This window comes from Myotis nattereri (genome assembly GCF_964212035.1).
Source record: "Myotis nattereri genome assembly, chromosome: 14".
Taxonomy (NCBI): Eukaryota; Metazoa; Chordata; class Mammalia; order Chiroptera; family Vespertilionidae; genus Myotis; species Myotis nattereri.
Window position 1 is genome coordinate 23,872,340 of NC_138089.1, and position 15,875 is coordinate 23,888,214.

A 15,875-nucleotide genomic window follows, 5' to 3' on the forward strand; every position below is an offset into this window, starting at 1 on the left:
TGCTCAGACGCTGAGACATTTTTAGAACAGAGTACAAAATGAAGATGGTAACCAGGCAACATGGTTCTTGTATAGTTATTAAAAATAAAACATGAAGCTTCCACAATGCAGAATAATTCTCTGACACGTTCATCTGGCCTTTTCTGTCATTGTCTGGAAAAATGGGTAGGTTCCATTTGCTGAACTGTTCAACACTTTCTATGAATTAAAATCATTATTTTGGAAGATTATGATTGTTAGAAAATTATATACACACATGAATGTAATCATGATCATTTAATATGATTCAAAAAGTTTTTAAACATTTCTACACAAAAATTATATATGAAAAATGTTTACAAAATTCATTATGGAAACATAAATCTGACCCATCATTCATTAAGATGACAAGCATGAATAAACATATGTATACTCTAGCCTTGGCCAGTTTGGCTGAGTTGGGCATCTTCCCCATGCACCAAAAGGTTGCCAATTCAATACCCGGTAGGGGGCATGCAGGAGGCAATTGATAGGTGTTTCTCTCTCTCCCTCTCCCTTTCTCTCTCTCTAAAATAAATCAATAAAAATTATGTACAAAACCCCCATATCTATACTCTTTATAAAGTGGAGTATTATTAATTAAAATTTTGGAAAGCTTTCATATGATGAATGACAACTTTCAAAGAATGGCACTGAGTTGCAATCAATTATGACAACATATTTCAATCTTTATTTTATGTGTCAGAAGACATTTAAGCCTGCGATATTATCTGAGTAATCATGATTTATATACCAAGAACAGAAATGTCCAAGTTCGGGGACCTTGTCTTCTGTGTTTCTAACATCCCTCAGACAACTCTCTGGGACTGTGTGCAAAATGGTTATATGAGCAATTAAATTGCATAATATTCTAGAGTGGATGTTGTCAACCCAGACTGCGTAGGATTCACCTGGAAAGGTAAAAATACTGATGCCTAGGCCCACCAGGAGAATGTGATGTCTAGGTTCATCAGTCTGGCTTGGAGTCTAGGTGTGGGTTTCTTTTTTCGTTTTATACATAATTCTACTTTGAAACCATGGGTATAGGCTACTGTTCTAGACATAGATATTCTGAAAACACTTCATTTAGAACCGGGGAAGAGTTTCTCTTCCGAATACATGCATGAGTGTTTGTGGGTTGGTATAGCACAGTCCTAGGGAATGCCTCGCAGGCAAAAGCCCTTGGCAAGCACTCCTCTTCTCTAGAGGTTGTCTTTTATGACAGGCAAGTCTCAGCTGGGAAATTCCCTGGCAGGTCCTGTGTGATTGCTTTGGATGTCACATGACCTTCTCCAGCAAGGTGATTGGGCCCAGCCTATCTGGGAACTTACTGTTGTGTTTCTTCCTGGATGTTGACAAAGTAATAGAAGCTCAGATGGAGTCGTAAGAGTTCAGGAGACAGAGAAGAGAAACTCTGGGAGGTGACTGATTCTTGGAGGCCTGTTTTAAAAACAATTTAAAAATGAAGGAACTGTCCTGGAATCTCCTAAGGTAGTCTTTCTACATAACTAGAACCTGCGTAAGGCAGGCTTTAACCCTGAAGGCAGTAGGGGTGCAGTGCCACGAAGTGTGTGTGCATGTGTGGGTGCGTGTGCATGTGTGTACCATGTGTGTACTTTGTTACTTTGTTACTTTGTTACTTTCTCCCGCTGGGAACCCCTTGGTGACCCAGTAGGAAATTATAAGGAATTCTAAACTTTACATTCTATAGGAAAAACATCTCTATAATGCAAGCAAACAAACAACAAGATCAAACCAAAGACACTGTTCAATCAACAATGTTTGCAACATGCTCTACTATGCTTGGTTTCCTATAAAGACAGTCCCTACCATCTATCACATTTCTTTCATGAAAATACTGAACAGTTTATATTAAGCAAAAGCACCATATGTTTGTCCTTCATATCTTCTCAGAAATGTCTTAGAACTGAGAGTTCTTTGAGAGCAGAGAATCATTTTTTTTATGTCCAATATATAAAATCCATGCAAAGCATTTAGGCCAAAGCTTCAGGTATAGTAGTCACCCATTAACTATTAGATCATATTATCATTAAGTTTCCATATCTGAGAGTAGTATGTAATATAGAATAAATTCCAAGGAACAATTTGTTGAAAATATACAATCATGTCAAGGATGGCAAGTAACTCTTCTCTTAAAAAAATGGCCAGGTCAGCATTAGCTTCCTAAAGCACTAAGCTGTGAAGGAGCTAGAGACTAGGCTTCTTAGGACTAATTATCATGATTGATTGGTGATGTCTGATCTGGTTGTAGTTGTAGGGAGTGGTATACTTATTATACCTGTTTTAGATAAAGTCATAAATGAGAGATTTGTAGATTACATTTGTGAAAATTAGCTTGTGCTTAGAAGTAGGAATTAACTTATCTTGGAGGATACGTCTATAATATCTTACTACATGCAAGAGACTGGATATTATATAGAATGGACATATATTTTGGTGACTTATATTACATACATGTCTTTCTTTTATAAATGTGTTTTGATTTGCTTTATATTTGTTACATATAACTATATGTAAAGAATCAGAAAATATGGGTGAGCTAAAAGTAAAATAAATATCACCCATCTTTCAGGAAATAACCTACTACTGATGTTTGATAAGGAATTATATATACATATATTATTACTGTAATTACACATATACATTATGTACTTATATATAACATATATAAATATATATAAAATAGTCATACTATCGAAGTATTTTAACTTTTTCAATATGACATACTAATATGAATTCACATTTCCTTGGGTATGCTCTTAAAAACTACAAATTTCTATCTGTCAAATTCTGATGATTGCATACTATTGCAACATATAAATATTATTTAAGCATGTGTTTTTGGAAATTGTGATGGTTCTACATGTTCCTTGTTATAAAAAGTGTTGTAACCATCATCTTCATAACTACTTTTAAAATATTCTATTCTAGAAATTCTCATATACAATAGTAGAGAGAATTGTACAATGAATTCCCATGAACCAATAACCTAGCTTCAAATGCCAGCAATATTTTGCTAATGGTGTTTTAGCTGTCCCCTTTGAACTTTCATTTTGAAGGGACGTTTCAGATAAAATCCCAGATATTATATCTTCTCACCTAAAATGTTTCAGAAAGTATTTCTAACTGATAAGAACATGCTATTTACATAATCACCATGCTATTGTTACATCTAAGAAAATTAATCATTTTAGTAGTTTATATATATTTTCTTAAAAATGCATATAATTAGCCCTAGCTGGTTTGGCTCAGTGGATAGAGCGAACTAAGAGGTCCAGGGTTGGATTCCAGTCAAGGGCACATGCCCGGGTTGCAGGCTCGATCCCCAGTAGGGGGCATGCAGGAGACAGCTGATCAATGATTCTCTCTCATCATTAATTTCCCTCTCTCTCTCTCTCCCTTTCTCTGAAATCAGTAAAAATATATTTTTTAAAATGCATATAGTTATTTCAGGAGGATAAGTACCTTGAAGTAAAATGAATAGATCAAAGAGATTTCACCTTTTTAAAAATAACTTTTAATACATAATGCTAATATTTATCACAGTCGAGATTGAACAAATTTAGTATCACAGTTGTTATATTCATTGTTACTGGGAAGGAAAGAAATATATGGAAATTTGGAATATCTTGAAAATAACATAGTATGGATGGAGGAAGGGGAAGGCAAGGAAGGCAGGATGGGAGGAAGGCAAGAAATTATAGCCATGACAATAGAACCCCAAGCCTGAGAGAATGCTGTAACCACATGAGTGCTTGGTGCCACTCGGTCAGGCTCTTTACCAAGGTTCTGTGCAGAACATTTAGCCAGCTAAGTCTGGGTAACAAGCTGAGCACAGACTGAGGGCAGGGTAGAAGGAAGGAGAGCAGGAGCCTTCCACCACACCTGATCCATCACCTGCTCTACATTCTGCGGAAGTAGCCTGTTGCCTCCAGGGAGATGGGCTCTTCTAGTCTCCACTCCTAAAGCATCCACTAGAGGGCGGGCTTTTTACCCTTCCTATCCCCTGACTGCATCCGGAGCTGCCCCAGAACAACTTAGATTCAGGCCATTAAGCTTACATGGCTGCACATGGCTTAGGAAAACCACAAGGGGCTTTCGCGGATGGAAGGCAGTTGCTTTTTATAGTGTCTGGAGCGGACACTAAAACTATGTACATTAGCAAAATCAAAGGAACCTGTATTGATTCAGCAATTTTAAGAAGTTAGTTGGTTTAGCCTTAATACTTCAAATCTTTACATCTATCTGTAAGGTAGGTAGGTACTACTAACCTCATTTTACAGATGGAAAAAGTGAATGAATGAATGAATGAATGAATGAATGAATGAAAAAGCAAATAAGCAAACAAATATACAGTTCAACAACAAAACACAAACAATAGAGACCTAAATGTAGTATAAGATAAATTACATAAAATAGCTAGTAGTTGGCAGAGCAGGATTCACACTCAGCTCCATCTGACTCCAAAGGCAGGACCTTCTTAGCTGAACATTTCATATGCAGGCTAGTGTTGCGAATTTCCTAAATTTCCTCTTCTTGTCCTCTCTTTTTCTCACCTGCCACATGAGTCTGTGTTCATTTCCTTTTAATTTGGTTAATATTTATGCTCTTACTATGTATGTGCCATGCATTGTTCTAAATACTACCTATGTTCTCCCATGGCAGCCTCCTAACAATCCTGTAGAGGAGATATTATTACTATCCCCACTTTACAGATTTAGAAACAGACTGGTTAGGTCATGTGCTCAAGGTCATCTAGCTAACAAATAGCAAAGCTAGAAATTGGACCCTAGAATTCCAGTTTCAGACTCTGCTTTTAACCTTTTAACTATTAAACTACCAAGGTAATATATGCCATTTATACCTATATGCGTTTCCATATAAGTATACTTAGATTACATAAAATGCCCTGTGTTTCCCTGGCAATTTAAAGAAATGAAGAAATGGCATGCATCCTAGCATTATATAATATGCAACATCCCTTTGGAGGCATCTGGTTGAGTAATATTGCAAACAGTATTCCCTCTAACTCATCCATAAACACTTCCCATGGGATTTTTGTTCTTTGTGGAATAATTTCCATTGCAATAATTCTTATTTGTTTTCTCAAAAATAATGGCTGGTTTCCACCACTCTCATCCATGTGCTGCATAGCCAGCAAATTTGTGGGTGCATCTGAGAGACTGGATTCGTCCCACTGGATCAGTAATGATCTTGCCAAACTGAGTTACGTGCCTCCAACTTCAACTTACTTCAATAAATGTTTACAATAACTTGAATTGGGAAGACCAAGAGGAGTAGGGCTCCTTCTCTGTCCTCCAGAAACATAAAGTTTCCTGAGAGGCAGACAAGGAACGGAGTGCCCACAGGGTATCAGGGAACATGCCACTTGGCACCGGAACCCACCAAAGACATCACGCAGCAGGTGGCCCCAAGGGTGAAGGATCCCCAGTTCCTACAAATGTACAAAATCCACCCCCTGGAAGGGACTGGAAACCCCAAATTCATGTACCGGTATAATGGTTAAGTCCATGTACTGCTTCCCATGTTTTCTTATGGACTAATACAAGGTTAAATTTCTAATTGGGATCCGCTTTGATCATTATTCAATTATGTTAGAAGAGAACATCACTCATATGTGGTCTCCAGTTGACCATTAAGCTGGGCTCTGGCAATCAGAGGACCCTCACCTGCTCTTCTATCTTGGCATGTGGGCTCCACCCACCTGTTCCCACAGTGGAAGCTATTTCCAAGGAAGTAGCCTTGGGAGAGTAAGATGTTATTGAGACCATCTGGACTGAATACAGGACTGAACCCAGTTAAGGCTTCTATAGAAACTTTTTTAAGATTCTGGTGGGCCCTGGCTGTTTTGGGTCAGTGGGTAGAGCGTCAACCTGAGGACTAAAGGGTCCTGAGTTCCATTCCTGTCAAGGGCAATGCAGTGGTTAGGGGCTCAATTCCCAGTAGGGGGTGTGCAGGAGTCAATCGATCAATGATCCTCTCTCATCACTGACGTTTCTATCTCCCTTTCCCTTCCTCTCTGAAATCAATAAAAATATATTTAAAAAAAGATTCTGGTGGGCACGTGCAGAGATCTATTTGTCTTGCCATACCCAAGACAAGCCTGATAAGTAAGTTCCCTCGCTTCTTGCTTATTAAATCTGCCACCTACCAATCTGACTTTTTCTTGGGTCTTTCCTCGCCCTCCGTGTACCAGGACCAGTCTCAGGTTTCACCTGGGGAACACCAAAGTTTGTGAACTGAAAAACTACTCAACTGGTTGCTATTATTAGATATTATTAAAAGGGTAGAATATAGCTAGTGAATTTGAAATGCTACTTTTATTCACTATGATATGAAATTCTCATGTACAATCGGATGTCTTTCTGGACATTCTGTTCTATTCCAATGGCCCATTGATCTCCTATTCTTGTGTCAGGACTATTCTTTTTTTAAATCTAGAGAATTTACCATCTGTATTTATATAATACCTGGTAGGATATGCCTTCCTCTTCCTCACCTCCCTTCCTAATGGCCCAAACACTCATGCATACTTGCTCTTCTTGTTCATAATACTACTGTTTCTCAATTTTTATATGAACTTTAAGATCAACATATCTAGCTCTGGGGATAATAACTTAATATTTTTATTAAAATGACATAAAATTTACAAATTAGCTTCATGGGAGTGGATATAAAGGGAACCTTAAATCTCTACTCCAAGACAAAGGTCAATCTGACTCAATGGAGAGATAACCGTGCTCTTGTATGCGTATTTCTTGGCAGCGATTTTACTTGTGATCTTTCTCCCATTTTTAAGTGATTTTGTTTGTGTATGTGAAGGTAGATAATTTATCTATGTCAATTTTATTCCTACTGCCTTCCCTACTTTACTATGTTTTTAGTAACTTTTTCAAGAATATATTCTTAGGAGCCTGAGATAACATTTCTCATTTCAATGGGGTTTCAGCAAAGGTGAGTAATAATAAGAGAGATGCATTTCTTGATGGTGGGAAAGCTCACTGTCTATCATGACAAGCACACCCATCTTACAAATGTTGAAACTCTCAGAGGTGGTGGGGGAACGTTGTGGGTGGAGGAGCAGAGGCTCACGTGAAGGAAATACCATTCTTCAGCACCTGCTGATGCCTGCCGCATGGGCATAGGGTCCATGTTACTAGATCTTCCAATGTTACACGTATATAAAGCCAAAAATATGGACTTTCAAGTGAAGTCTCCTGGTTTTTAAATTAGTTTAAAATATTCTTTGATAGAATAGAAAGGACAAGTCCATAGTTTAAACACGTTCCCCAAACTGTCATTTGTTAACATCTGAGAAACACATGTTGTCATTCAGACCAGACAGAAGCTGTAGCATGTGGTACTATCACACGATTGAGTCGTTTTCCTTATTATGGGTGTATAAGTTTCCTGGGGTGACCATAACAAATGACCACAAATTTGGTGGTTTAAAATAGAAATGATTTTACAGTTCTAAAGACTGGAAGTCCCAGATCAAGATGTCAGCAGGGCCGTGATTCTTCTGAAGGCTCTAGGGGAGGGTACTTCCTTGCCTTTGATGGTGGCTCCAGGTTTCCTTGGCTTGCGGCTGCATCATTCCATTCTCTGCCTCCATACTCATGTGACCTCCATGGCTCCTTCCCCCTGTGTCTCTGTGCATCTGTGTGTCTCTTATAAAGATACTTGTCACTGGATTTAGGGCCCTCACAGATAATCCAGGATGAACTTATTTTGAGATCTGGATCTTAATTAATGTAATTTATTGTCATAGAGTATCCAAATGTTTTCCAAATAAGGTCACACAAACTCAAGGGGCTAGGACATGGACATATCTTTTTGCTGGCCACAGTTCAAAATGACTTACGTCATAGAAATAGGAAGGTCATAAAACCAATACAGACCTGTTTTTAAAAATGGCTGTTGTGATAGATCATCACAGGAGCAGGGAATGTGAGTCCCCCTGCTTCCTCACCTCATTAATGTCCCTGCCTTCCCTTCTCTCCCCTTCCCTTCCCTGTTTCTTGTGCCTCCTCCTCTTCCTTTCTCTTCCCTCCTCTTCTCCCTCCTCCTACACCTTTCTCCTTCACTCTTTCTACTTCACTCTTTCTACATTCTCACAGTCTCTCTCTCCTCCACTCTCTCCCTCTTTCTACCCTCCCCGCTTTCCTCCCTCCTACCTGTCTTTTCTCCTCTCCTTACTCATTGATTTTTAAATCTATTCCATCTGTGTTGCATTCCTGTGATATGCTAGGCTAGGGGCTATGTGGTTCTGCAACCTGAGTGCCTCCTTCCTGAGCCAGAAGCAGGACCAGGAAGAGCTAAGAGCCTCCCCTTTACAGGCTCCTGAGAACCAAGCCATGGGTGCTCCATGCCCTTCGGCTGACAGGGATGCTCTAACCTGCAGAGCAGGACTTGTGTGCATTAGCCTGAAATCAGGGCCACTGGTCACTTTCTGATGCCGCGTGAAGCCACATTCGTATCTGCCCGGCTCCCTTCACCCTGGCCATCCAGGCAGCTGACCCCTCTCGACATCTGATAGATTTCCTTTTACACCACACACTTGTGAGAGCCTTGTTCCTTCTCAGCGGGAAAGCTCACTCCCAAACGCACTGCCCAGGATGAACTATGTGTGTGTTAAGTTGCCCGCTCTTGTCTCAACCACAAATTTCAGGGGGTGTTTAGGGTGGCACTCCAGTTAAAAGGGGAAAGAGCCAGATGAATATAGTTATATATTTGTCAGCTAAAACCCTGATTGTTATTTCCATGTTGTTCTAAGCTCACTTCCAAAATTATAGGGATGTTGTATAATGTGGACCCAAAGGGACATTTGCTTCAGAGCATCTGGAGATTGAATTCTGAAGTTAAATAATCTTCCCCCACCCCCCATAAAAGGAACTTTATTATAATAATTTTGTTTACACCATGTAAAAGACTGATCCTTCTCCTTTGATATAAATCTGATTCTGTTTCTTGATGCCTTGGGTTACCTTGAAAAATTCTAATAATTTAATAACACCTTTATTGTGTATCCAGATCACTTTTCTTCTGCGCTCTAGTAGGAATGAGAAAAAGTCTCAATTCACTGCACACACACACTAGTTTAGATTAGAGTTATTCTAAATTTTGCTTCTCTGTGTGTGGCATCTTGGTGACTGTGTACCTTGTATGAATTGCCTATTCCTAAGAAAAGATAGGCAAAATCATTAGGCTACAGAAACTGTCATGAAAAATCAAAAGTAGTGGTTAGTGGCTGAAGCCCGAGGGAAAGCTTTGGGCCAGTGCATAACAGAGCTCAGTATCTATAATAATAAAAGAGTAGTATGCTAATTAGACCAGACATCATTCCGGGTGTCATTCCAGAAGTCCTTCTGGACAAAGCCAGGGCTGGAGGGAAGCCCGGGTCCCGGGTGCCAGAGGGAAGCAGGCGCCAGCAGCTGGGGGAAGGAAGGCCTACTGTTGCATGGATTTCGTGCATTGGGCCTCTCGTCACTAATAAAGCAGAGGGGTGGAGAGTGCCTGAACCCAAAGGGCTGCCAGCTGCATTCCAAGGCATTGTGAATGTTTGGCCACAGCAAAGTCTCTTTTGAAAGCTTAGATATCCCAAGGACAACTGTATTCCTTTTGATTGAAAAAGAGTAGAAGGAACCAATAAGAATTAATTCATCTTTCACCAGAGTCTCTGCTAAAAGAAGTAAACACATTGTTTGGTCCTGAAAGAAATGTGCCTCAGCTGAGGCGAATCGGCACGGACTCACTCAATTGAATCCACATCCATTTGACCTCTGCTTCTGCTCCTTGGCTCTAAGAGCTCGTGTTCTGAAACCAACTTCTGCTGCAGCACCGTCAGCCCGTGTAGTCAGTTTTACCATTTTGATGGATTCACCCCTCCCCATACCTACCAGGTACAGGCATACCTCGGGGATATTGTGTGCTCAGTTCCTGACCCAAAGCAGTAATGCTCAGGGAAACATAGAGTGAAAATCCATCAACAGGCAGCCACATGCTCTACCCCTCCAGGGTCCTCTACGGGCAACAGGATGGCCAGGTAGGGCTCCTGCCATACTGAGCAGAGTACCAGGCAGAAGTCTCAACTACACAAGCAGAGCAAAGACCCTCTCTTCTGAACCAAGGCGAAACTTGAGGCTGAGAGGGTGAAGATGCTTATACCTTAACCAGAAGGGCTGGGATTGTTTATTTCCCACCTGCTGAAGCTCAGGATTCGCTCTGGAGCCCTCCTTCTCCAAGTATGGGCAGCGTGAGCATCACCTGGAGCTTGTTAAAAATGTAGGCTTTCCCCCCGAGAGCCTTGCTTTCTAAAGTATGGGCAGCAAGAGTGCCACCTGGGGCTTGTTACAGCGGCAGCCTCTTCGGTCCACCCCAGGTCTTCTGAATTAAAATCTGCATCTTAGGGGAGCCCCAGGCAGTTCATATATAATGCACTTGCAGGAGAAAAGCAGTCCTCTGTCTACACGAGGGTGGCCAGCAGAAGGAAGAGGAGGAGGAAGCTGAGCCCGTCGGACATGTGAGTGAATGGACAAGGGTTTGGGCTAAGAAATCCTGCCCTTCATCCACGTCCGGCCACGGTCCGTGCAGGCAGCCTCCGTGGTGCCTTTCTTTCCAGAAATCTGTTGGGTCTCCCTTAGGACCGGGGAAAGTGGACCTGATTGCTGCTTTCCCTGCCTCTTCTCTGTTAAATGTTCCACAGTCACCGACCTGCATGTCAGCCGCAAACTGGTCCTACCTTCCTCAGTATCCCTCTGTGTGTCCAGCAGGCGCAGGCGGCAGAGAGAGGCATTTTGAAGTGACAGACTTTTAAAATGATGAGGTTCCTTCCAAAGACGTTTTCTTCTGAGCTGGAGGATGTAATTGTATCCAGGCTGTCCTTTGAGCCCCTTTTAAGAGTTTCTATTCTGAGTTTAGTTTGGTGTCCAGACCTGTGACGTGCGACCGAAAAGTTTGTTTCTGACTCCCCTTTGCATTCTGTTGAGGACGTTTAGAGTGTGCTGTTGGTGCTGCCTGGAGAGGGGCTGGGGTGCCGAGATGGAGTGCTTCAGCTGCCCATGGCTGCAGAACAAACCGCCTCGAATGCCATGGCCTAAAAGAGAAATCGCCCCAGTTCTGCAGCTGGGGCTGGTCTCAGCTAAATGCTGCTTCTACCGCAGTCAGCAGGGGGCTGGGACGGGCAAACAGGCTTTGCTGAGAGGATTGGGGTCTGGCTGGACTCCTCTCTTTCCACATGACCTCACATCTCCTAGGTCAGTGGTCAGCAAACTCATTAGTCAACAGAGCCAAATAGCAACAGTCCAACGATTGAAATTTCTTTTGAGAGCCAAATTTTTAAAACTTAAACTATATAGGTAGGTACATTGTTATTAACTTAATTAGGGTACTCCTAAAGCTTAGGAAGAGCCACACTCAAGGGGCCAAAGAGCCGCATATGGCTCACGAGCCGCAGTTTGCCGACCAAGGTGCTAGTCAAACCTCTCAGATCCAGGCAGCTGGGTCCCAGGTAGCATTCTGCAGGGACAAACCACAGGGGCACAGGGTTGGCAGCCTCTGCTTGCTTTCCCCTGTCCAGTGCCCCAAGGGTAAGGGCGCAGTGCAGACGGAGGGCTACACCCAGGTGGAAAGCTCAGGAAGCATGGACCATCGGGCCACTTGTCACAACCCACCAGCCTTGCTCCCCCCAAACCCCAGGTTTCCACCCAAGCACAGGCAAAGATGAAGGGGGAAATGTCAGTTAGTCACTAGTCGTCATGTGTACCGGTAAGTTGCTTATATGTTTGTACATAGCCAAGTGCATACATGTAGTGATCCTGGAAACACAGATTCCCCTTTATTTGAGAGTTTTATGTTATCCTTCTGAACATTGTCTGGAGGCAGGGTTATGGGAGAATAGTGAGTGGGGGGGGAGGGCTTCCAGCCAGATAGATTAATCAATCAGTATCGACATTAATCAATCAGTATCGACATCAAAATGAGATCAGATGCCACAGCCAGATATGAAAGGACATTCCTCTGGGTACCTGGTCAAGACATCATTATGTTCTATCATGTCCTGACAATAGCCTGGAAAATTACCTGAGATATAAAATATTCTTTTTCATTTTCCCTACAATGCTGTACAATAGCCTTTATTTTATAGGGATTTTTTTTTTTTACTGTCTTGTTTACTTACTTGAAGTTTTCTATTTATAGCAGGCGTACTATATGCCAGGCCATGAATTCCGTGCCGGGAATGTAGTGGTGAATTAAATTAACCTGACATTCTCCTCTCACAGTTTAGAGTCTGGAGCTATTTTTTTTTAATGACTCTAAAATGTAGGGAAAACTTTGACTAACTTAAATAATGTGAAAGTAAGTTCATCTTCCTCCGTGGTCTTGACCTTAACTCTGCAAGTTCCTAGTCTCCACTATTACAAACAAGAAACTGAGGAAGGGGTGGTACCATCTTTATGCTTACAGATTGATGAATGGAAGATTGAAAGGTTAAGTGTGCACTTGCTCATGTTTACAAGACTTAAGTGAGATGAGTGGAGCTGGAATTCAAGCCCAGCCCTTGTGATACTGAATCCAGTCCGATTCTCACAGGACCGTATGGTTTCATTGGAATATTTAAAGTGGTGCTATCCTAGTGAGGTAGCGAGAGATTTCCTGGGGACCTGGCCTTTCCGGTCTCTGCTCATCTCCAACTCTTTGTGAATAGCATTGAGCTAACATTGACCTCAGTTTACTAGTGGCTTCTTCATAAATTTAATTCTACTTTGACTAGAAAGTCAATTGCATACTGGGATATTCCTAAACAAAAGAGGACTCTCAAAATGATATTCACAGGTCAGTAGCTCACATAGTGACAGATGCAGAATATGGTGAAATTGTTTGCCGTGGGCACATTATTATTTCATCAAACCTCTGTTGTCCGTCAACAAAATGAGAATGATAGTAACTACTGCATAGATTGTTGAGATGAGTCAAAGAATCCATGTAAATTCCAGAGTTTGATCCACAGGAAGCACTAAAATTATCAGTTATTCTCTTGGTGTGATGATGATGATGATGTTTATAGAGATGCTTTGTCCCTCGTCTAGTTCATCAGAGGTGCAAGGCATGTTGTGAGGACTATGGCATCCCTAAGGTCTCTAATGCAGATTTCATTGTGAAAATGTCATTTATAGGCCACACATCTGCCTGAAAGACTAGAGATATAGATACAGGTTAGCATTAGAATATTTTTTTTTCTTCCCCTGATTTCTTTTCTTTGATTGACACAAAAGAGCATCCAATCTACTGAAACAAAGAAAAACCACAATGGGTATTTTTGTTTTCAAATGTTCAAGCAGAGCCCCGCAAGCAATGACCTTTTCATTCAACTCTCTTTAGGGTTTGATGCCTATTTTACATCCCGCACACTTGAAAACAACAGAAGGAACGTCTGGTTTGCTGAATACTGGGAGGAAAACTTCAACTGCAAGCTGACGATTAGTGGGTCAAAGAAAGAAGACACAGATCGCAAATGCACAGGTAATTTCATTCTCTCGGTCCTGTTGCTCTACGTGGCCAGTGCAATGTCTGCCTACCTGACAGAAGGAAGCCTGGCTGGAGACAAATTGGAAAAGTAAATTGAATTTTACTAGATTGTTCAGAAAATGGAACAGGAGCATACGTCTCGGGGGACAAGAGAAGTACAGGCGAGATTATCCTTTTCTGCCTGTCCATCTAGCAGTAATTGGCCTTCTCGTTGATTCTTTGAATTCAAAAGGGGTCGTGTTGCTCTGAATGCTCTCACAGGTAAATATTGGTGCATGTTGTAGCCAGGAGTCTGAAGTTATTTTTACATAGACGGAAATCTCTGACAAATTCCATATCAGACCCTGATTTAATTGCTACCATGGATGGTATATTTGATTAAGGAAACAAAGTACTTGAATCGTAATGTAAATATCTGATATGCAGGATATATTTTCATTGTTCGTGACCCACAGGTAGAGAACTGCTGGTTTAGAGTGAGTTTCAACTGAGTTTCAACACATCAAAGTTAATGACTCACCTGCTATTTTAAATGTTTAAAAATAGTCACCCAGCCTCATATGTAACCTTACAAAACTATTCCAAATTAAAAACACATGCGTATGTGTCATATACATGTATTAGTAAGAAGGAAAGTTATACGTTCATTCATTGACCCAGTCATAAACGCTCATGGAGCAACTCCTTTCTGCAAAGCAGTGTGCTGGGCACTGGTGATCTGATGGTGAACAAACCTGGCAAGGACCCTGCTTTGATGACACTTAGAGAATAGTTGCAGGGGCGGGGGTGGGGGGGAAGTCCACATTATTCCGGGGATCTCTCTATAAATACATCATTTTAATCTGCAATACGTGTCGAGAGCTGTAAGGGTATATAATCAAGGAATTTCACTCACTGAAAGCAGAAACTGCCTAGAAGACCTCCTTGAGGAGGAGGAGTCACTGGTTGATTAAGGAAGGCAGGAGAGGGATAGATTGAAGAATGTCTGTTGATGAAGCACATGAAAAAGGGCTTGTAGCAGGAGGAATTATGGTACCTCTCAGGATGTGAAAAATAGAAAGATGTGACTAAAGAAAAGAAGAGAATGAATGTGTGAGCTGAGGTTGCAAGTGCAGAGATATGGACAAGGAATAAGTCATGTTGGGATGTGTGTGGAATGTGGTCTTTATCCTAAGAATACTAGAAATCATGCGAGGATGTGGCATGATCTACTAGCTTACCACCTAGCCCAGTGGTCGGCAAACTGCGGCTCGCGAGCCACATGCGGCTCTTTGACCCCTTGAGTGTGGCTCTTCCACAAAATACCGACTTCTGCGCATGGGCCACAAAGTTTCAATCGCAATGTGCGTGCGCGGTATTTTGTGGAAGAGCCACACTCAAGGGGCCAAAGAGCCGCATGTGGCTTGCGAGCCGCAGTTTGCTAACCACTGACCTAACCCTTTATTAAACAGCATTTCCCTTCTATACTTCAATTGCCTTCAAGGTTTGTAATGACAACCTTGAAGTCCCACCAAACTCTAAAATGCATTCTGTATGCCCAGGAAAGCAACACTCGCGTTGGAAACACTTCCTGTGCTTAGTTTACTTTGTGATATAGCTCTTTGAACACCCATTTCAAAACATCTATTAATCAGGAATAATATATGTGAATCATGATACGAAACACACCGTCAGTAGTGGGAAGTTTAGGCCTTTTCCTCAAGAAGCTTTCTGTAAAAAGCAGAGATAAGATATGAACAGAGATAGGAGCAAAGCAATGATACATAATAAATAGGCATAATTGAATGTATAATTCAGTTAATTAGAATATCCTACTAACAGTATTCTCTGTGCCATGGTATATAGCATCAGTGTTTTCAGAAATTTCCTTATCCTGTTGGGGGAAAAAGGAAAAATCAATTTGACGTTGACTTGATCTAAGTGACACAAAGCTTTCAAGTGGAAATTGAAAAAGAGAGTTTGATGTCTGGATAATTTGTCTGTATGACAAGGAACATCCACGTATACTAGAAATAGCCACATGGTCGATGACAGGTTTTGGTTCTTTCTGACATGGAATATTCTGTAGAGTGTCTCATGGCCATCAGGAATGTTCCTCCTGAGCTCAACCCCTGGTCCTTTTATATGCTTTAACATAAGCTGTTTTATCTGTAGTCACATTTTAGTGCTGATCATAGAGAATCTGGGTTTATAAAAACAAATAAGCTCATTAGCCAAACCACCAACTTTTAAAAAAAGGAAATACAAGTAGTTGCATTTTCATATCATGCTCCATCCATGTAAACAAT

The 15,875-nt window shown here is 41.2% G+C and overlaps 1 protein-coding gene across 3 annotated transcripts in view; it reads left to right on the plus strand.

The window, feature by feature from the left end:
• Nucleotides 1–15,875, plus strand: part of GRM7 (glutamate metabotropic receptor 7) — a 743,749-nt gene that overhangs the window by 450,102 nt on the left and 277,772 nt on the right. For all 3 annotated transcript variants that reach the window (XR_013996795.1, XR_013996796.1, XM_081106152.1), the window contains exon 5: nucleotides 13,441–13,581. Coding sequence is in view for 1 of the 3 variants with exons in the window: in XM_081106152.1 (XP_080962278.1) it covers nucleotides 13,441–13,581 (141 nt within the window). In the remaining 2 variants the exon portion in view is untranslated. The remainder of the gene's footprint in view (nucleotides 1–13,440; nucleotides 13,582–15,875) is intronic.